Raw genomic sequence first — 23,364 nt, 5'->3', positions numbered from 1 at the left:
ATAAATTTATATTCATCACGTCTTTCCTTTTCCATCATTCATCTTTGAAACGCATTTCAGCACACAATACATTACCAGCTTTCATCGGGAGAATCGGGTGCATTCCAGTGAGGTTTTGAAGGTTTCACATGCCACCCTAAAAGTGGTAGGGAACAATCAACAGACTGGAAGTGATTTAAATCGGCGCGACGCCCAATGTCGACGTTGGTATGTTCTCTACTATGTTCGAAGTTATGAGATATCGTGACACCACCAGATTATAGTGGAACGGTCCCAATTTTATTGTATTATTTATTAAGTTTTAACACAACAAAACTTTTAAAGTTATAAAATTAAGTAACACAACATATATTGTTCGGAAACATAAATATGAATAAGAAATTTGTCATAATTTTGTTAGTTGTGGAAAATTCGTAGAAATGAAAAGATTGGTTGCAATCACAGAGAACTCTTTTATCGACGAGGTAATGGTCAGAATTCTACGTATCATCCCCTTCGAATCGAAACGACGAAGTTAGTAGAATATAAACTGCAAATACACACCACGAGAGTGTATTTAAGTGTACACACACGAGCAGACACTATTCTCAACTTACTAAACACAGAACTTATAAATACATACGAAAATAAGTCGTTACAAAAAGTGCTTTCAAAATATGTCGACGTGTTTAATTTGGAATTCGATATGGTCAGGATCGCCAATGTTTGTAAAGAGGCAATTCATTTACAAAAATCAACAACACTCGTGTAGGTTAAGCCGCAATTACAAAAATTGGCGGTGAATGAACAAATAGAGAAAATGCTGGGGTCTGGAATTATCGAACCCACTAAATTACCTTTGTAGGTATATTTTTTATTGATAGTAAAAATTTTATTGTATATGATTTGATAAATTAAATTAAAAATTTACTGCATGAAGTCAATCTTGAACTGAATCCAAGTCAATATGACGTTTGAATAAAGGAAATTTTATATCTTGGTCATTTTGGTCACATCTATTAGTAACAATCTCAAATTGGTCACAATCTATTGCCAGCCGGACCGACACCAAAGTATGCATGAGAGGGAATTAACTCGGCAACAAGAATACAAATATCATCAATCACCATCATCAAGTTAGGTGGTAACCACTTAATAAAACACATTCACGTGCTGATGAGTTATATATGAGAGATGACAAAGTTGCCTGTAAGAACTAACGCGGAATCTCCCTTCGCTGTACGACATACATACAAGGTGCTCGCATATTAATCAGCCAGTTTTAGACGCGGCAAGTGTACAATTGACCAAATATTCATAGTAAAACAGATCCTTAGCTAAGTCTGGAAACATAACATGGAAGTATATAACAGCTGTATAGACTTTAAACAGGCGTATGAAAGGTATTATTACACAAATGCTAAGGTGGGTAGGATGTATGGTGCGAATGGAAGAAGGGAGACTTCCAAAAAAAGCACGAGTGCAGGGAAGAAGACTAGTGAAGAGTGAAGGCAATGGTTAAAGGAGACCCCGCCTGACGTGGGGGTATATATGAATAGAAGGATTGAGTTATATATTATGGTGTTTTGGTTATGTTCTATCCCTGCTACTACATATTTCTAGAGAATTTTACTGTCTAAGCAAAATAGTAGCATTACTCATCAAACTATATGGTCGCGTTGACTTCTAAGTCAAGTTCCATTTAACCCAGAACATAGTAAAGTCACCAAAATCCACTAGATCAATAACGTGTTGGTAAATTTAGAATAATAACTTTTGCATTACAGATTGAAACATACAGAAAATATACTGACAAAACAAGGGAAATAGTATATTACTACAATATTTTGTAATCGTCGCACGAGTATCGATAAAGATAAAATATAGGAAAAAATAATCATTAGTAAATGTTTTGTTTATTTAAAATCCGTTAATAAGTGTTTGCTTTGACGAAGTTTATCGTATCAATTTATCATAAGTTTAATTTATTATTATTGAATTAGTCAATAGAGAAATTGGAAATCAATGAAATAAAATTGATTGATATTATTTTCATTTGATTTTTATTAATTCAATGAAGAAAGAACCGTTTTCTGCGCTTTTTTGATTTTCGAGCCTCAATTTGGTTAAAACTTCTCGGAAAAAAAATCACTGAAAAGAACAACCTTGAGAAAACTATATTTACCAAAAGTTAAATAAATTCTCATAAAAAGATAACATATTATTTGTTTTATTTTCTTTAAAACATTTTCTAATTACATGTTTATTATCGTAATAATACAACTTTGAACTCCACGCTTTATGTCATTATGATTTACTATTATTTTTGTTATGATATAATTTTAATTATGAAATTGCCCTCAACACAATTTCAACGAAGTTGAGAATTATTGTCTTTGCGCAACAAGTTTAGATCACCAATCTTGATTTCATACATAACGACCCTATTGTTTCGTTGCTGAGTGGAAATTTAATGAAATTTACCAAAGATTTAATAACTTTAACGGCTGACTAATTATATATTGGGTGTAAGTGTCTGTAAATTATAAGTATATTCGGATGATACTTTTCTTGGGTTCAACCAATCTATATTCAACTATATTGTTCTACTATGTTAAACAAAAGAAACCTTTTAGATGCATTTTGAATTGTTAACAGAATGGAAAACTAGCAGAAACTGCACCAAAATAAAAATGATAACCATGAAACTATGACAAATTACGAAGAAATGTGTAACAAAGTTGCCCCATTAGGGAAAATAGACGATATTAAAGAAAATAAGATAGATAAATTAAAGAAGGAGTTTAAGGGGTTGAATAGTATTTCCTATGAATTCCCTCATGTAAAAGTTTGGCACATGTTGTGTAGGATTTTATCCATAATCAACACTATGAACTTACTCTTCATGCCAGAAGATTGGAATTTGATGAGTATGACTACCATTAATCGATTAATTTAACCGATTCTTTTACTAATAAAGCCACGTTTATAGGCAATACGTATTAATTACCAGTGATACTATAAAATTTAACAAATATAAAACCAAAATTCTTTTGATATATATGTGGAATAACTTAGCTTAACTTAATATAATTAGAATTCTGGCAAAAACAATTTTCCACATTATTCTTAGGCCACAAAATCTTGAATGGCATTCAAATGAGTGGGAGTAATTCTTTGAATATGTCTTGACAGGGAGGTATTGGAGTAGGATGTTCTGAATGCTGTCTGAATAGAGTGTTTTAAGCGGTTGATAAGCTGAAGGTGGTCTTAAATTTGATGTGGTAAAAAATTTGTCGTGACCTTGAATACGGTGGAGTAGTGATTAATTGCCTCTTCGACATCTCTGAGTTTGAGGTCGTTATTTACACTTCTTCGGGAAAACTTCCAGAGTTTCTATGATAGGTAGAAAATTATTAGCGTTGGTAAGAATCGCCTAATGAAACTTGTGTGTATAACTATTTATCCTTTAGTGCTATTATTATGGCAACTCAAGGTAATGATTGCGTATAATGATCTAAACCGTTTACTGTAACGGAGTGCGTGGGTTACTTAATTTCAGTATTTCCTAAAATATATGGATGATAAATCCAACTTAGCAACATACTTGTGCCTCAATAAGGTAAATAATGTGAATTACGTTTCAGTTGATACATCTTAAAGTGTTTCAAGATTTAGTTACGTTTTGTATAAAATTACTTGACTTTGATTTATATTTGTCGTTACTACCACAATTGCAGCTTTTAAAGAATCCCACTTCGGAGGATTAACTAAAATAGAAGCACTTAACTGTTTGTTTTGTTCTCTCATGTACAACAACAGAAAAATAATTAAAAATCCGTTTACTTACCTTTTTTTTGTACCTACTTACCTCATTCATTTTTAGGTAACATTCTTTTAGTCTTTTATTTATGATTTGGTTTTAGTGTTGGTGTAATAAAATAAAATCGAACTTTAAACACAGTAGGTTTTCATTTATTTATTTTTAACTCTTGTTTAGTTTACCTTTTTGTTTGAAAATAACGCATAGTCCAATTTTACAATGATATGAATATGCTAAGCGTTCTTTTTAGTTAGATTTTTTTTTGTTTTAGAATCCTCAATGATCCTCAATGGTTTTTGACAAATTTTTTTAATGTTATTACTGCGCTAAATCAGTATATTCATGTTTTTACAAAAACTAAAATCGGAACATTTACAAAACAAACATCACCGCGAGTTTATAAAACTTTCATTCTAAACACTTATATTTTCTTATAATCGACTCCGTTCGAGTCCGATTTTCTTTTTTTTTTAAACAAAATTTCATTTTAATTCTAGATTTTAATTCCTAAATTAAAGCGTCATCACATTAGCCCAACACGTCGACTATACAATTAACTCGAATTTCATTTTACAATCCACCGGATCTTCCGCAAAATATGATATGTTTCTTTGTATTTATAATATACTTTACGTTTTCCTCTTCTTATTTTTAACCTCGACCGGAATTGCACTATTATTTATAATTTTTTTCTCTTAATACTTCACACTTCACTATTATAAATAATTAATTTGTCTTTTCATGTCACTCATTTGATTCTTTTCTTAATTCTGTACGAAATATACATAGTCACAACTTTTTGATATTGACATTTTTAGCACTATTTTTTATAATTTACACATTTTTTATATTGATTAATCTTCTTAGTGTTGTTTCCAGCTGTTTGCTTTATAATGTACGTCTTTGTACATACTTGGACATTGTTTGCCAGCCTGAAAAAAAAGTAAATGAAATGTAATTACACAAAATACCTAAGATAAACGTTGAAAATCATTTTATGCATCGCGATTAAGATTTCGTGTTAATATTACATTGTTAATCATAGATGATAGTGCCATATCCCTGTTTATGACGATTTCATGTCGGTTGTTACTTGCATTTGAGTTGCAATCGTGGTCGTAATTTCTACGCGTAATGGTGGAGGCGCCGGGTTTCGTCCATCGTCCACTATCAATAATTGTGTGGACGCTAACGAACACGTCTCGACGTTCGTCGTCGTACTCCGTAACGTTAGCTGTATGCATATGTAAATTAATTTAATAAGTTAGTGCTGCACTCTGAGTATTGACTTTACTCTGGGTTCGCTGACAGCGAAATTCTCTCTCTACGCCACCAAAATTTTAGTTACCAACGAGGAAGATTGTTTAGGGGCGAACGTTTTGATTTAATTACGCGAAAATAAAAAAGAATTCTCGTTTATTAATTTTCTTAATGATGCAATTAAAATATTTTATGAACACAATAAAAAATTCTTCACTTGGTTAATTGTATTCATTTAGTATTTAGATGAAGGTGCACCTTTTTGCTAGATAGTTTAGTTGCTGAGTTGGGGTCGCAAGCATTTCAAGGGAGGGTTGGATTTATGATAATCTCGGCGTGTCTAAACAGTATTATGAACACGTCGGACGGTCTCCGTGGCTGCGAAGCCGCACAGGCTCGAATTAAACGCCATGAGAAACTGCTCCAATTAGCCGAACCGAATGGCGAGAGATTTAAAACAATTTGCATTTCACGCGCGTTTCTAGAGCGCGGCGGCACCTTCGCCTTTCTGCAGCCCGAATTAATTCCAACTTTATCAAAATATTACCTAGGAGTTTCGTCGCGAAAGTAAACGATAGCAACGCTGAAGATAAGTTGTTTAAGAGTACTGAATTGGGAGTTAATTACTTTCGTAAATATGGGCTCTTCCCGAATGTATTCATAATACGACTAATAAAGTAGACTGCCTTTGTGAACTTTATGCAGATTAAATTAATTAAAGTGAGATCTTGGGAAGTTTTGGCTTATTTTACTGGTTTAAGTATCAATTATTGATGTATTTTTTGTTTACTTATTGGCTTAACTAATGATGTTTAAACTTAATTAGGGATTAATATTTGTTGATTCAACATTGTTATACTCAATCAATTAACTCGAGTAAACGATAATTAGATATTTGACATTTAATTAGTTGTAATTGTTCCGGTAATATGCTGTAGTGGTCAATTTGGTGAAGATAATAACCATGGCGTAGTGATCTATTACATGTTCACGACGGTGCAAATTTCATCGTTGACAAAATCATAACTTTTGTTTCTTTTTTGTATTAAAAACGTAATTCTGTTTTGAACAGTATTAACAAACTTTACATTTTATAGAATCAAATAAAATTTTTGTTTATAAAAGTTATAACTTAAAAGAACCTAAATCTCGATTCCTTTCCTTCCAGAAATTTTCGAACGTGAAAATTTTGCTTAACGTCCTGGGAAGTTTACGCAGTGTTTAGCGTCGGTCGTCGTCAGAGGAGCTTCTGCTTGGCGCATAAAGTATTCGAAAAGAAAACTTACCACTCCGGGCTGTTTGACGTTGAAGTCAATATTTGTCCTGACGGGGCGATGATGTAGGGGCTGTGGCGGTCTGAAGTTGTTCCCGAGGGGTGCCTTGGGGTGTTTAGCATCCCCCTGCATCAGTCTGCGAAGGGCGTGCATCTGGAAAAGCGGAAAAGGCGGACGTTGTGAAGGGAAATTATCGAAAATAGATTTATGGACGGAAACTAAAAATGTTACGTTGTTTTTGAGGTACATTTAAAATTGGCAATTGAAATCGTTTAACCCTGAATTCAATTTCACAATAAATATGACGTGGAAATGGTAAATCTCTCCGTTCACTAATCGTACTTAATGAAATGGGCGGTAATTGTGTGTTAATAAACATAATTAAAACGAATCCTGTCGAATTTAATTTCGGCTAAATGTGAAACGGTGAAACAAATTTTAAAGCATATTGCAAAAAATCGGTTCAAAAACAAAAGGATGGTATTGAATTTTGTTTTATAAAAAACGTATATATTCGAACGTTACCGTTAAATACTAGGTATTGTTGTCAGAGGGATTTTTATTTTAGTATTACAAAATAATCGACCCTACAATACTATATTTTGTCTTTTCCTATGTATGTGAATATTTGTGGCGCTCGGAGCAAATATTTTACAGAATATGCTTTATTTAAAATCTGCTTTAATGGCTCTATATAATACCGATTTTCACAAAATATGTTCATTTACAATAATAAAAAGAAATTTTAGAGATTTATAGTTTTTTATAGATTTAAACTTTTATTAATAGTAACTAGTATACATAATCGGAGTACATTCCATTATTTGGGGTAGCGCAGAATGTAAAAGAAGATGTAAGTGATTTCATTTATAGCAGTGTTCTAGAAGTACTCAATCGAGATACTGAACCCGTTCGTTACTGCTAGAGAGAATATTCTACGGCAAACACCACCTTAAACAGTCTTAAACCGTGTCTATATGTTGTATGTACGGCAAGGTGTTGTTTCAATATTTATCAGTTATTAATCAAATCTTGGTTTAAATTGATTCTGCAATGCTATAAGTGATAAAATTGATAGTTGCGATCCCGAAATTCTTCATTTTATGGTTAAAAAATTTTTCGAAAGAAAAAATGTGATTTGATCCAAGGTACAATACAGGATTGTACCTTGGCACAACGTCGAATGTACCTTGGACCAATTAGTAACTAAACAAGATGGACTATGGAGAACTCGAATGAATGTTGAACTCAATGCCCTGGTTGGTGATAATCAGATTTGTTAAATTTCAGCGAATCCTTACAGAATGGAAACCAACAGAGAAAAAACCTTGTAAAAGATAGTTGGACGACGTGAAGGAAGACTTGAGAGCGATGGGAGTGAGAAACTGGTGGAGAGTGACTATGAGTAGACGGGAATGAGGTAGAATTGTTGAGGAGGCCAAAACTCACCAAGGGTTGTAGAGCCAAAGGAAGAAGAATAAGAAGAAATAGATAATAAAATGTGACAATTACAAAAAGGATAGAAATAAACTTTTAAAGTACTTACATAGACATATTTTTAATTACAAAACATTATATTAAGTGAAGTCAACTGAAAAGATAATTTTTGACAATTCAAGGGTAGCTGGAGTGGGATACATAACAGTATCAACAGAAAAACATCTTCATCGCTAAGAAAAAAGTTTCTGGTTGCTTTTGTGCCAACTATTCTTTTGTAAAATTGAACCCTCATCAATTTTATTCACTATTCTGACCACAAAATCGTCTTTCTAGTTGCTAGTTGTACTAGTACATAATTGTTTTCTTGAATAGAGCCGATTTTGGAGGATAATGCACAGTTGTATTTGATGTTTCGTTAACATTATAAATTTTGCTCAGATCAAATTTATACCGCGTTAATCATTGTTTTAAATTTACTAAAAAATCTTATTTTGTTTCTCGAGGCATTTTATATATAGGCTTCGGATAAAAGAATCGCATTTCTGAGATTGGATGGAGAGTGGATGAGGCCTAAATTGAGATTATATAGTCTTAGTATGCCATCCCCAATCCTGGATAAAAAAAAATTTGAATACAAGGTAGGTTTAATACTAGTGATTTTAACAAATACAAAGTTCGGTACGTATGAAAAATTCTCCCAGTAATCTGAGTGACTAACCATAAACCAATTCTGCGGATGAACAACCTAAGTCCTCCTTCAGAGATGATCTGAGACCAAGTAGTATTAAGGGTTCTAGAGACCAAGTAGTTCTATTTCAAATGCTCTCGTGTTCGCCGTTTAGTTCAGGTTGATGTCACGGCAAGGGAACTAGTAGAAGAAATAGAATGCTAGAGAAGTATTTAGCTCGATTGGCAGGTTTAGAAGTGAGGATCATGAGCAGTTGTGACAACAACTTGCTAGCCATCACTTATGGACATAAACAACTATTACTTAACCGAATTGGTACTAGCGATAAAAAATGGTGCTTATACATTAATATAAAGCAGCAAATGGGACTGGGAATAATATCTTTCCAGTATTGATTATCATTTTCCGCAAGGTGTTGATTAAACTTATTTTAGATGCAATTGTTGCAATGTCATTAAAATAAGAAAGTGCTACAAGCACGCCAAAGCGATTTGCAACTGTACCTTATAGACCTTTTTATAAATTAACAAATAATTGTTAAAAATGGATTAAATATATTTTATATATAAAATATTTGAAACGATCGTGTTGTTTCAACTACATTCGTTATTTCTACCAATTCTCGTTTTAAATATTTATTATTTTCTGCTACAAATGACCTATATAATTACCTTCAAGTTTAATATACATATAGTCGATTTTTATGTTCATGTTCTATTAAAGTGTATCTTCCTCCGTTCATTACGTCGTCCATAAATTTGTAGGATTTGAGAGCGCGGAAAAAACCACCTGCATAATTGCGATATATGTAGGGCATCCTCCCGTTATAGGGGGTGGAGAGGGCGATTCTGGGCTCGTTAAGTAGAGGCTGTCGGCTGGTTGATAAACTGTGATAACGCTGAAATAGCGTTCCCCGATTAAAATAACCAATGCGGCGAACGATCGTCGAGGTAGATAGCGCCAGTCCTGCTGTTCGGCCCTGTAGACGTGTTAATCAAGTTGTTCCTCAAAATATGATTTACGATGGTTGGGACTAAACCCTTTCTGAATCGATACACCTGGGTCCAATAAACAACACGTGTAATAAAATTGTAAGGTAGATATTACCAATAGTTACCTAACATTGTTTAATATTAAAGTTTTATTTCACTCTAAAATTAATGAGAAATTTCAAGAAAATTAAAAGCGTTAGTTTCATCTTTAACAATGCGTTTTCTTTATAGATATTAAATTTTGGTATTGCAAATAGAAGAGTAGATATTTAATTCATTCGTATTAGATGAAAATTTCAATTATCATATCCGGCTGGTCAAAGTAACTGTTGAAAGATAGACGATTTTAATTAATTTCCGGCATAGAAACCCTTCTCTGTTGTAGTTCGCGAACGATTACTTCCGGGCAGATGAGTAATTTTAAAGTTCCGTTTGGCGAATCGGACAACCGGCAGCAACCCGTCTGGTCAACATCATGACAGTTCCACCCTTAATTTCTCTCTTTATAACGAATGCTCAGAAATTTAATTTAGCGATTGAGTAGTGTATTCGTATTTTTTTTGGAATAAATTGCAACGTACTTTTTTTTTTGAGAGCATCGACAAAATCGTTGCCGATTTGCACAACAATGGTAGTCGCCGACAAAATTATGCTTGACCGGGCGCAGTGCGATGTATTGCCCCCTGATTGGGATTACATTATTTATCGTTTTTCAGGGGGGAGCGGTAGGATGACCGTTTTTGCCAATCGTTTGTAAAATATTCAATTTCGAATTGAAGCCCGCTTTGTTCGCACCCAAATCTATTTTCGACATCCGGGACAATGCATGTCAACGTGGTCGAAGCTACATGTAAAAACCATACGCTCTGAAAAACCGATCTGTCGTATACAGAAAATTAAAACAACTTCCACTGTTATGAAGTGCGGCAATTTAATGAAGTCGTTTGTTTGTATGTGTACGTGGTTTTACGTAAAAATAACTACACGCAAAAAAATAAATTAAATATACCCGGATAAGCATCCATCGAACATGTCAAACACATTACTTTTACTTTGTAACAACAAATCCAATCATTATTCTTTTGAATTAATTTCAAAAGTACCCATATGCGTGCTGTTACCAAGGTCGTTAAGTTTTCATTTAACGTCCACACGTTTGGGGACAACGAGGGTACAAGCGAACCAGACACAATAATTTGCGTAGTGAAAAGGAACACGACGACGCGAACTATTAAATACGCATTAGTGTGTAGCGGAACCGGGGGGTTCAAGTAATTACGGATATAATTTACAACGCGGAACCGCGCCTGATGTGGGTCTCAGATCTTGCTTTGTACCCTGTTACTGTAATTTTAGCCATATTGTTTCGACGAGGACATTGCGGATGCAAGAAGTTACTTCGAAATAGGATGAATAGAATACAACACCTATCTAAATCAAATATTTATGATAGGATATTAAAATACAAACTTTAGGTTAAGTTCAACATTTTTCAAGAATCAAATAAATCGTCAAAAATCGATTGGTAGTTGAAATTACATTTGTAAATATTGTGTTTTAGGATTGCATGGCACTATTTTAAGGGAGTTTTTAAAGTTCATAAAAGCTCATGCTTTTCTGAAACGTTATTGCATCAGAGATCTCGGCTGCCACTGGCGCAAAGTGTGTGCAACTCGGTTTAGGGTTGAACGATATCGTGTCACATTAGATTATCTAATCCAAAATGTATTTCTATATTTGAGTCAGGAAAGCCAGCGCTTATTGCGGCGTGTAGTTCGTTTCAAATACGATCTTGCAAATGAAGAGAGTAAGTAATGTGGAACTTGAAATTCAAGATAAAAAAATTGATATAATCTCAAATAATTAATTTTAAACGGAGCGTTATATGCATTTAAGAAACCTATCCAACCTTACTATTGATAGTTATTACTATTGGACCCATTGTTAATTATTATCTTAATCACATGAACATGTATATAAAACATTTATAAACCGTATCAAACTCAAGCCCTTTGTTTCACTACCTAATATCATTAACTTGGCATCAAATTTGTTTCCTTCCACATTATGAAAATTACAGACTACACCAGCAGAAATATTTACGCTTGTTATATTCTCGTGACAAGAAATCCTGTACAAAGGTAACGCGAAATAGATACAGTTGGCACTCGCCCTGTTTCGCTATACAAAAAAGAAACATTAAAACGCAGTCTTTCTGCTGCTTTAATGGATAGCATACCCTTAAAATAGTGCGGTATAATTCTTTAACATCCCATAAATTTCATGAAACAAAAATGTTTGATGAAGTCAAAATAAAATACAGTAAGGCCTCAACATTCACGAGGGTTAGGTTCTGAAAATACTCCGCGAATATTGAAGTACTGGATGTTATGAAGGATAAACTATTTCTGGGTTATTAAAAATGTAAATATAGCAACAACATTAAAAATTTCAATTAGGTATAATTTCAAAAATTAATAAAATTATATTGGTATTAAATAATACACATCTTAAAATTTCAAAATTAAACGACTGAAGTTTACGCAATAATTTTGAATTCAGATCTAACATACTAAAATAATTATAACATAATAAACAGCAACCAACTTAACTAACAAAAAAAAGAACAACTGTATATGATTTTAAATTATCTTTATAATAACAATTAATATTTCTTCTCATCAAGAATAACTGCTTTAGAACATGATAGTTAAAAAAATGAAAGGTTAGTAGGTTGCAATGCTTTATGTTGCATTTTTTTCTGAAGCTCTTTGTTAGGAGAAAGAAGAAAATTGAGTCCATTTTTAAATTTTGTGGTTCGGTCCGTTAGTGTATCATGTTCTACTATCTTTTCAGCAAGATTATTTTTTTTTTGTATAAATAAATTAAGTTCCTTCAACGTTAATTTGTTACATGGGAAATTAATATCTTCTTCATCCGTTTCTGATTCATTTCCTATTAGTAGCGCTTCTAAGTCTGCACTGGACAACTCTTCCTGTTGGTCATTGACGAGAGATTCGATATCAGCTGCTACAATGGTTTGAAAATCATCTCCCGGAAGCAATCGTGCAGAAAGGACAGCTCTGTCTATTGCCCCATCAACTTCACTTGCAAAAATTATGGTGTAAAAAAATCAGGAGAAATACTGACTTGAATGAAATACAGAACACAAAAATAAGCACCTAACCTAACACAAATATTAACACGTCCGCTGCCGACTACGAATTATGTAAACCATGGTTAACGGTGTCGTTCGGCAGCGAACGTATTAAAATCGATCATAAATGAGGGATTCCCAGAGAACTGCATGTGTGAAGCTGGTTGCTTGTACAGTAAACCGTTCGTTTTAAATAAACAAAAAAGAGCTTGCTATGTATTCGCGAATAAGCGAGTCGTGAATGTTGAAAAAGGTAACAAAATTTAAAACGCGAATACGCGAATCCGCGTAATTTGAAACCGCGAAAGTCGGGGCCCTACTGTATGTATCAAATTTAAATTTAATACGTCTTTAAAATATAAGTGTACTATTAGCATTAGTACGAGCTTGTCATACAAATAGCTTTTGTACACAGTAAAGCTTCAAACTTAGGTTGTAGCCGAGGTCGCGTGCGGCCGAGGCGGTACAATTAAAGTCTTTAAAGATAAAATTTGATCGATATAATGTCTTGGTCGCAACTAAATAAACGGTCTTCGCTATGTGCAAGCAAAGTATGGAATTTAGATTGTAATCGAAGTTTAAGTTGAGCTTCTCATATTGCACTACTGTTATTATACAAATAGCTAGTGTACACAATAAAGCCTCGAATTTAGGTTCAAAATCTACAAAATCAATATGTAGAATATGGTTTAAGTTGAAGTCTTGCATTATTACTGAATACCTCACAGTCTCATTTCATTTAAGAACATCCCGCTTCAAATTGGGTTCTGCTCAGATTTCGAAAAGATCTGATTCCTCGCTTTCTAGCTTTACTCTTTTATACAGTCCGCGTCTAAAACAACTTTTCATGTCCTACTTTGAATGGTTTTCAGAGTAAGCGTATATTCCGTTGCAACGGGCAGTTTGCTTTAATCATTTGCTTTAAATCACACTTTAACCTTTAGCCCCAATTCATTAATCAACATTGCCACAGTAATTTATACCAAAACCATTTACGCAGTTAAACTAAAACTAGAACTAACACCAGTACTAGCACTAGAACTAACACTAAACCTAGAACTAGAAACTTTCGGGTTCGAAGTGACTTCGAACTTGTCTCTGAAGAAGGACGCAACATGGCATCCGAAAAGTTAAATACTTTTTCAAAAGACACACGGCTTAACCCGAAGGGTTCTAATTCTAGGTCTAGTGTGAGTTCTAATTTTAGATGAATTAACGCCGGCCGTAAAAGCCTTCATAGTAACATTTACGAAAATTTAGGGATTCAATAAAATATGGAAGATACACTGTATCTCTTTGATAATCTTGTTAATTTTGATTTGTTGAATGGCTTGTTATGAATGCGTGATTCTAACAATTTTAACAGATGCTAAGCAGTTTCGTTCCTAATTTTAAGTCTGACATAACACAGAACACAGGGTAGTCACTAAATTAAACCCGAGATGTCACAATGACAAAAAGAAAGGGTGATAGATGAAAACTAATAGGTTAATTAACATTTTTGTACAACCTGATCCAACTTTTATGACCTTTTTGGTTGACACAATTACCTAGCTAGTACAATTCTAGTACTTTAACGTATAGAAAGGATGACAGATCAATTAACTAAGAGGGTTTGTACTAATCTAAAGCGATGTTCTACATTGAATGGGCGTGTCGGAGGATGTAATTTGCTAATTGGATATTACCTGTTATTATATATCCCGACTTAGGATTAATGTATCCCTGGAGCAATAAGATTTAAAATAACATTTAATAAGCCTCTAATTGTTTGACACACACTCCTTTCACCAATCTGTAACCACTTAAACAAGTTGCTCTTATTATATAACTTTTTACAACACGCAAACAAAACCACAAAAACATTAAAAACAACCACTTGAAATTTTTTATTCCACGATACATAATCGAATGTAAATTAAATTAATAAAAAAAATATGAGGAAAAAATAATAACAATAGTGTAATTAAATCATAACAATAAAGGTAAGTGTTGATTTGAAGCCATTTTACGTCTTCCTACGCAAAAATAAAACGAAATGAGAGAACCTCCGAGAGTTTCAAACGTTTCCCTTTGGAATATTGCCGATCGAGGTGGAAATAACGTCATACGACAGTTTAAGCGAACGGTTCTAAAGGGCGCAACAGTGGCGAAGAGGGGTGAAATTCCAGGCGCACTACGTACCTGTTGCTTGGTTATGTAAATGGGCTTGTTGAGGATCAACCACGTGACGGTTTCGTGACACGCTGGCATCGTCGTCGAGCCGTCGTACGTCATATAATAGTCAGTATCCGGTAATAAACCTCTTACGGACAGTCTCTTTACTTCAATTTCTTCACCTTGAAATTGAATAAAAAAATATTACAAATTAAATCAGAACAAATCCATACTCTAACTCATTTACCTCCATATTTAATTTTATCTAATTGATCAGTTAATATTCTCAATTCTGGATTTGATAAATCACCAAGCTGTAACAATAGATAATGTTAAAAAAGTGACAAATTACATTTCATATTCTTCGTTACGAGATAATTACGCAGGTGTAATTTGAACGATTTATCTTTTCGTGGCGGAAGTGATAATATAGGAGAAGGAGGTGTCGCGATACGATCTCTCGGCCTTCCTCCGGAATTGCGTCAATTTCGGGTAGAGGGTTGGTATAACAAGTACCGTTAAAGAAACAGTCATAAAACTGCTTGTTAATATTCCACCGACGTCTCCATCGAATGTGTTTTTCGTTCCCTTGGGCGAGCGTGACTTGTTATTAGGGATTTTTATCGCGGCCTTATCTGCTTTCCGCGTTAAACGCCTTGAAATTAAACCTTGGCGAGTTACTTAGCGTAAACTCCTGCGTGCAATTTAACGCGTTACGGTGATTTATTATTTTTATTTTCATATTTAGAACTTTGAGTGGATTTAATCAAATCTAAATGATCCTTTTGATATTATATAGTATTCTCATTGTACACAAATGGAATATTAACCATTTGAAAGGGATGCGATAATTTAGATGGTCTTTGAGTAATATCTACGACAGCATATTTGATTTATAATCTCGTTGTATTTAAGCCGTTTTTTTAAACATTTTTCGGAGACCCTTGCTTCTGCTACTTTTTCGCTTCTCTTTCCAATTCAGCGTGGATTAAAAATTTGCATGATTACTCGACCTGCTGAAAGACCGCTTTAAAACTTGAACTACATTGTCATTTGCATAGTAACGGCTGCACTGAGGGATGGAGAGGTAAGTTTAGGCGACACCACCTTCTTCGTCGGAGGGTTGAGGGAGAAGGTTGATCGTAATTTAGGTTGGGATTTTTGACCGGAGCGGATTACAAATTGGCGCATACATATTTACGGTGATTCTGAGTGCCGAGGACGCCGCGGGGTGTTTTTAAAAAGTGTTTTCATATTTATGAAGGCCACGAAGGTTATTCTTTTTCACCGGCGCCCTCATTAACCTCCTCTTCCTCTGAAAGTAGCAACCTACGCACGTAGATACTCCTCTTATCGGTTACAATTACTGTCTCTCATTAATGCATGAAGGGGAGTTTACCCTAACTTTCCTTTAAAGAAAATTACCCCATCCACGTTCAGTGTAACCCAAGACATACTAAACTACTTTATATGAACAAGCTTTCAAGTTTCAAGGTGTTTTAAAGATAATTTTAGTTTTAATAAACTTAAATCATTTATTTATCTTTTATTTTCACTTATTTTCTTTTATATCGCTTTATTCATCATTACTGAAGCATATAGACGAAAATAAAGATTCTGTGAAGCCGCTCTCTTTGTCGGGGAACATGAGTCGACGCGTTCCAGCAAGCTTGTGGATAGGTTGGTTGAAACACGACTGTATTCCAATTAAGAGGGTGACAGTAATTACGTGTGTTTTAATGACTATTACGAAGCCGCGGGGGTGCCCTTCTGGAGGATTTGTGCGAAACGGAGAACGCGTTAAAAAGAAGCGCTAGGTGGCGCGCTTATGCAGTTAATTGCGTAATTTTAATTAGTGATCACCCTTTGATGTTCGATTACTGTATTATACCTTTGATAAAGGTGGCAAAATGGGTTCTGGTAATTGGAACGGTATTGATGCAGGGTTGATTATGTAAATTTCTCTTTGGAATAAGGAGTGTTGGGCACGTATGTGTTAAAAGGTTGATGGAATTATTAATCGAATTGATACGATATTGGAGTATGGAGACTTGGTATTACATAATTTTCTGAACCGTAGATAAAGTTTGAAATACGTACCTGAAGAAGCAATGATATCACAACGATCCCTTGAGCTTTGTGTAGCGCTTCAGAAAAGTTGGAATACAATTGCGAGTTGAAGCCGAAAATCTGTATCTGAAACAAGAATTGAACGGGTGGAATAAGCGTTAAGAGAATTCTCGCCTTGTGCTCGAACAAACAAGCGGAGACGAAGCCAGGGGATAAACGAAAGCCTTGGATTTGATCAGAATCCGCGGCAATCATGTGTTTATGGCTTCGTCCGGCGCCTCTGATTTTATTTGGCGTGGTAAAACCCCTTCATGCGAGAGCACGCTGAAAGCGAGTTACAGGCGTCGCGACTCCTCCCTATCGGAGGTCAAATGTTGCAATTGCTTTTAAGCTCCATGATTCGATTTTGTATGGTCGACGATGCGCAGATGGGAAATATGGCGTGAGAATTTTCAAGGAATTTAATCCACACACTCAATAAGATAAGGTTGGAATGGCGCTCAACACACTTTAAACTCTTTTCGAATCAAACTATAAAGACTTCTTTTAGCATGTGTATTCGTGAGTAATATGGTTAAAGGTAATTCTTATTCTCGTCATCATCTTTTAACCTTATTGCCCTCACGAACAAATACTACACGATCATTCTTCATCCTTACAACCCCTAACGGTCAACCTACGCCACGTTTAAGCTGCCGATCTTCGAAGCTCCGGGCAACCACCCACCCATCCAGTTTGTCCGCCCTTCGAAACGGAACCAGACCGCAACGACGGGAATTATTAAGTCCCTCACGTACCACCAAAGTTCTGCGCGTTTCACTTAGCTTATCTCCCTTTCCTGAAACAGTCCGTTCCCGACAACCCTCGCCTTCGGGCTTTTCCGGTCACTGGGACCTGCGGTATTGTTGTTCGTGTAAACTTGTACAGGATTTGTTTTTTGAACACGTCTCGTCGATGCGTTTAACGAGTACGGCACCCCACCAGACTTCCACTAAGCTGTTTTTCTAGACCCGTCAGAAGTTGTGCTGAAACCCTTGGTTCCATTTTTTGCCGTGAAAGAAGGATTAACCAACATAGCGGAGTTTCTTCCGCAAAGTTTTTGTGAATAAAAAAAGATGAAATGATCTTGACTGTTAAATCGTCATCGATGCAAATCAATAATAATCCTATTTATTTGATCCGTAGTTGAACTTGTTTGAAAGGAAGGAAGGATTTACGCCCCTTTTACGACTTTCCATTCGCATGGGAACCGTGTTTATTTAGCATTTCCCTTCGGGTAAGAGCGAATGGATCGTACGACCCTTCTCGTCGCCTTGTTTTCTGTCGAAAAAAGCAGAACTTCTTAAGAGTTCGAGCGCCTTTAAAATTCATCTGTTTTAATGGAACGTCCAAATGGATTTTCGATGTTTAAGTTACGGTGCAACGAAGATGCGTTGGTGATAAAGATGGATGGTGATAGCAAATCGAGTCAGAAAGGACTTGGGAATGAAAGATAGAGAGAGAGAAGGAGGGAGAGGGAGAACGGGGGTGTGTGAAGGGAGAGGGTGATTCCGAAGTTTACCCCAAGTATTTATTAACGCCACCCCGATCTACCGGATATGGACGACATGGAACCGAGCCTGTTATATCAATTATTACGCGCGCTACGTTCGCTTCTCATCCATCATTTAGTGTCGCCCCCGTTCTGGAATCCGGACTTATATGGACATGCTGGTTTTATCTTGGCCTGATCTGCAATCGGCGATTTCCATTAGACAACAAGCTAACTAGTAATCAACCATAGCTGAATAGAATTATGGTTTGCTGATAATGAACATTCAATGTCAAAAATTAATTTATTGTTAATTCAGTGGTTCTCAAAATTTTCCTTATCGTGGCGCTTTTTTTGTACTGAAATATTTGTTGAGTACGAAGTCTGAGCTATACGTAAAAAATCTAAGAAACCCTTCGCTCTAATATTATCTCCTGTGGGCATTACAGGTAGAGTGAGGGAATCGCACCCGATGAAAAATTCATTTTTCCATTTATTCTCAATCATTAGAGAAGGCTAGTTTTAATAATCACTTCATCTTGGTGAAGAGGTGTCCTGTAGCACTTTGGGATATATCATGAAGATGCCTAAAATTCAAGACGTTTGATCTTCAATCATATCCATATGTTGTACTTCATTTCATTGTTCGGCCTCTTTGTCTCTCTTCATGGAGTCGTATAATCAATTAACAAGGAGTTTTTAAAATATTAATTTTGCAACTCCGAAGGCAAAGAGGATAATACTCGTAGATCATCATCCTCCTTGATTTGAGGTCCGTGTTATATGTTGAATTTTGTTTTGAACTTTCGAAGATCAGTTTACCTAATATATGCTTATTTCGAAGCTCTGTATAACAACTATCTTGTTTAAAGATACTTACTCTAATTTAGTTAGAGTTATGGGGCTTTGGCGTACTTTTTGTTGATCACTGACTTAATTCAATTGATAAATTTCGGTACTACAATCTTCTTCTCAAAGTGTTAGAGCTTATAGTTCATCGGTACTCTCGGTTATGGTATTCAAACTTGGCTACTTCGAAAACAACCCGAAACTGTTGATTTCAAATAAAAATTTTCTTGAGTGAACTTAGTTCCAACGATCGAGGTAGATTTATGCGAGAGTTTGAGTGGGCTGAGGTTGATATGTAGGTTTTTAAAGTTGGTTGGTTTCAAGGGAAGTGGTGCCATGGGAACCTTGCTGACTGAGTTATTTGAGGCACCTTAAAGTTTACGCCGTTAAATACTTTGTTGTTTGAATCGCGCCGCGCGACGCTCCCGGAATGTTAACCTGCGCAATTAGACGACGCCGCCGGCCTGCACCCCATTACTCGGGAAATTTATTCCGAAAACTTGCGATTTTACGTCTCGTCTCCTGCGGGGATTTGCGGCATAGTTCTGAGAGTTTGTCTGTTGTCCGCGGTGTAGAGTCGTTTCGTTTTACCGTGTACAACTATGAATTAATCATGAATTTACCACAAATTTAAATGAACTTCGCTGTATCGTTTAGAATTTTGTGTTTAATTTTAAACCATCAATCCGTCAAAATAGTTCGGAAACTCTCATATCGCGACTAATGCAATATCCATTTAAAACATGCTAAAAAAAAAGTCGTCAATCGCAGAGTCAATTTTCCGATATATAAATAAAGGGCGAATTCAGACCCAATTATCGAGTTGTACCGTAGAAACGTGAGTAGATAGAAATTTAATTAACCAATTCGTGGTGAGTGAGGTCCATTCGTCGAAATTCCCCCGGAATCTACAGGAACATACTCGCAACTGTGTCCTGCGGTCGCATTGCAAAATATTCGCCCGGTTGAATCCATTGTGCGCGGATTCGGATCGGCCACAGGAGTTAGTACTTTGGCACGGTGCTGCGTTAACCGATAAAGTTTTGGAACCGATTGGAATAGTCAAGGTGATAAATAGGCACGGCAAAGGCCTGGCATTGCTAGGGAACTAAACCGCAAGGCCAGTTCATTAGAACCTCCACAATGATGAGTGGTTTTGGTAGGAATTAATTCCAGATATTTAGATATTTAGCATATGAATGTAAATTCAGAATAAACGAAATTAAAATTTAAAAAGATATATAGAAAATGAATTTATCATTCTAGAAACTGAAGAATTAAGCTGCACATCTGCGAAACGAATTTGCACCGTATGAAACAGTCACCATCCATCCACGATGTTCAGAAAGTGGGGTACAGCTCGGCGGGCGACGCGATGATCCCACTAAATTAAACCGAAACAGGAAACGGATTTCGCGAACGTCACTTACGAGAATTAATCGCCTCTCCGTGAGCGGGGTTAGCGCCACTGGGGCCGGGCCTGTGCTTGAAAATTTCGAGAGTTCGGCTCGTACGGTTCAGTCTCGGCCAGATTTCCAGATTAATAGCCCGCGATTAATAGATTTCCGTGACGGGCACTGAATCGAGACGATTATCTGTCCTCGCACACGCTCTCTCGTACGGCGCAATAATCACGCAGGCCATTGTGGCGATTCTGTTTAAATTTAATCGGACAGCTGTGTAGATGTAGCGTCGTTTCAGATTGAATGTTTCAGAGAGAATTGTATTGCTCAGCGTTGCAACTTCGTTCCCTGTTTACACATTTATTTACCAACAAAACTACTTTAAGGAAAATCCAATTTTCTACCAAAAATCCAAGAAGAACCAATTAAGAGGTTCTAAGATGAAACTTCGCTGTGGGATCACACGGAAATTATATGATGCCAACTGTCGGGTTTGGGTGGTATCCCCGGGGACGTTGCCGAAAGTAATTACGGCAATTGATATCTTTATGAATTTAGGAAATCTCCGACTCGCGACAATTACAAACTGCGGTCGCTCCCCCTAATTCGGTTATTAGAAACTTTCGGAAGACGGCTCCGTTATTAAATCCGCTTATTACCCCTGCTCCGGACTCTCCCGTCGTCCTTCATCTTCTCCGCCCGGCGCCTCCGCCATTCCTGACGAAGGAGTTGTGGGAGTCTCTCCGGTCGAGGAAGACAAATTGAAGTTTAAATGTGGAGTTGTACTGCACAGCTATTAAATGTCTTCCAAATACCAACGGTTTTGCAAGTAATTAACGAGATTTCAACCCTCAATCATCCCTTATCTCTTTTCTTTTTAATCAAAAGCTTATAACATACAAATTAATCAACATTAAAAAGCTTACTTCATGATAACAAAAAATACCTTGATCTAACGTTATCAAACTTGATTTACAATGGTGGAGATAGCAACAAAAAACGTAGCTTAGTCGCATGCGGAGCCACCATTAATCTCTTTTTTATAAATAATGCATGTGCAGCTAATATTTCACGATGCATTCGACTTGAAAATAACAGTCCACCGGAGGAATTAGCGGCACGCGTTGCTAAGGTTGAAACCCACGAAGGTTTTGACATTTCATTTTCGCCGTACCTGGTTTGCGGAAATGAATATGAATTTTAATAGCACTCCCTCCTTCGAAGTTTTGAAAAACTCCCAAGCGTCAATGCGTGAAATATGGCGTTAGTGCGCAAAAGCGTAAATAGGAAAACGTTGGGGTTAAGTGGTACTTCGCTTGAAAATTAAAACATTTTATACTTGAAGTGGATTTTTAGACCGAAAGCGCTCGGACGGTGTTAAGGGGGTAGACACTAAATTAAACCGAAACAGAAAACGGATTTCACCCAGTCACTTTTCAGAATTAATAGCTCTTATATGTCAGAAGGAATGAACGAGACAGAAATTTAACGGAAAATGGTTTAATGTGGTGAAACGATACCGAAGATTCAGGAAAATTATATTTTGAAAATTCATGTTATGTAGTGGTTTAGATGATACCAACAAACACTAATTGGGAACTGAATTGCTTAGGTCAGCACAGTCCATTACGTCGAATTTCCGACCAAATTTTTTTAGTTTTCAACCTCCAACCCACTTCATTTAGTGCTTTGACTGTTGACATTCGCAAATTAATCCGGCGACATCGGGCCGGCGCGCAAATTGGACTTTGGCGATTCCATCCGGCCCGGCACAGATTGCAATTCTTTGAAACCTTATCGTCAGCGATACAAATGCACCCAGCAACGTACACAACATTTTGCCTCCTTTTTTCGCCCTCTTTCCATCCTTATCCACATCTCTGTCCGGCACGTATATTCGGTGTTTGTGGACCCTGACTATTTTGTCCAGTGCGGATTCGGGTGGAATAGGCCATTGAATTTGTATGAGTTCGCCCCGGAGCATCGAAAAAGAATAGGGCACGAAGAATGCCCCCCGGAGCAATTTTGACGTTGGATCGTTGCCGAGTATAATAGACCTATCGATTGTCGGACGTAAAACAATTCTATCAACGTCTCGTAATATCGTATTTCTTTTGAGAAACTATTTTCATATGTTTACACAAATCAAAAGCATTTATAACTACTCGAACTCATCGATTGTGAAAACGCTCATAGTTGAGCGGAACAGTAATGTGAGTTATAGGGAGGGTTCACGCGTCCTTAATTGATATTTGTGGCCTTACGGCCGCAATTGCAATCTTGCAGATAACCGCATTTAATTAATGCATGTCGAGTACGAGCTGCATATGGGTCGAGTTTTAGCGAACGAGATCTCGTATTAGGGTCACAAACGGTTAGTTATTATGCCCTTTGTTTGTCGGACACAAATCGAATTGATCATGTTGACAGATGTTGAATGTTAACAGTTTACTAATAGATTGGGTAGTACTTACCTCAGCTGGAAAAGCGTAGCCATTTATGGAATGTTCCGATCCAAATTGATCATGGAGACCGTAATGTACATGAATTTCATGAAATTGGTATTTGTACGACAAAGGGCCACCTGTTATGTTGATATGATGCCTTGTATCGTTGTCGACGGTAAATATTACGCTATGACCTGTGTTACTAATTGACCCACTAATCTGAAATTAAAAAATTTTTCATTAGATTTTTGTTTGCTGAAATGGGCAAACTAAAGATTTATTTGGAATTGCTTT

At 36.0% G+C, this 23,364-nt stretch overlaps 1 protein-coding gene across 2 annotated transcripts in view; it reads right to left on the bottom strand.

Moving 5' to 3' along the window:
• Positions 1-3,932: 3,932 nt before the first annotated feature.
• LOC111418114 (Carbonic anhydrase-related protein B) overlaps positions 3,933-23,364 on the bottom strand; it is a 116,159-nt gene continuing 96,727 nt past the window's right edge. For both annotated transcript variants that reach the window (XM_023050567.2, XM_023050568.2), the window contains exons 5-10: positions 23,098-23,289; positions 16,871-16,966; positions 15,018-15,084; positions 14,798-14,952; positions 6,349-6,489; positions 3,933-4,734 (exon numbers count right to left, since the gene is read on the bottom strand). In XM_023050567.2, the coding sequence (XP_022906335.1) occupies positions 4,666-4,734; positions 6,349-6,489; positions 14,798-14,952; positions 15,018-15,084; positions 16,871-16,966; positions 23,098-23,289 (720 nt within the window). In that variant the 3' untranslated portion in view covers positions 3,933-4,665. The remainder of the gene's footprint in view (positions 4,735-6,348; positions 6,490-14,797; positions 14,953-15,017; positions 15,085-16,870; positions 16,967-23,097; positions 23,290-23,364) is intronic.

This window comes from Onthophagus taurus, chromosome 11 (genome assembly GCF_036711975.1).
Source record: "Onthophagus taurus isolate NC chromosome 11, IU_Otau_3.0, whole genome shotgun sequence".
Taxonomy (NCBI): domain Eukaryota; kingdom Metazoa; phylum Arthropoda; class Insecta; order Coleoptera; family Scarabaeidae; genus Onthophagus; species Onthophagus taurus.
Note: the sequence above shows the minus strand (reverse complement) of the source record. Positions and strands in the feature narration are given on the sequence as shown.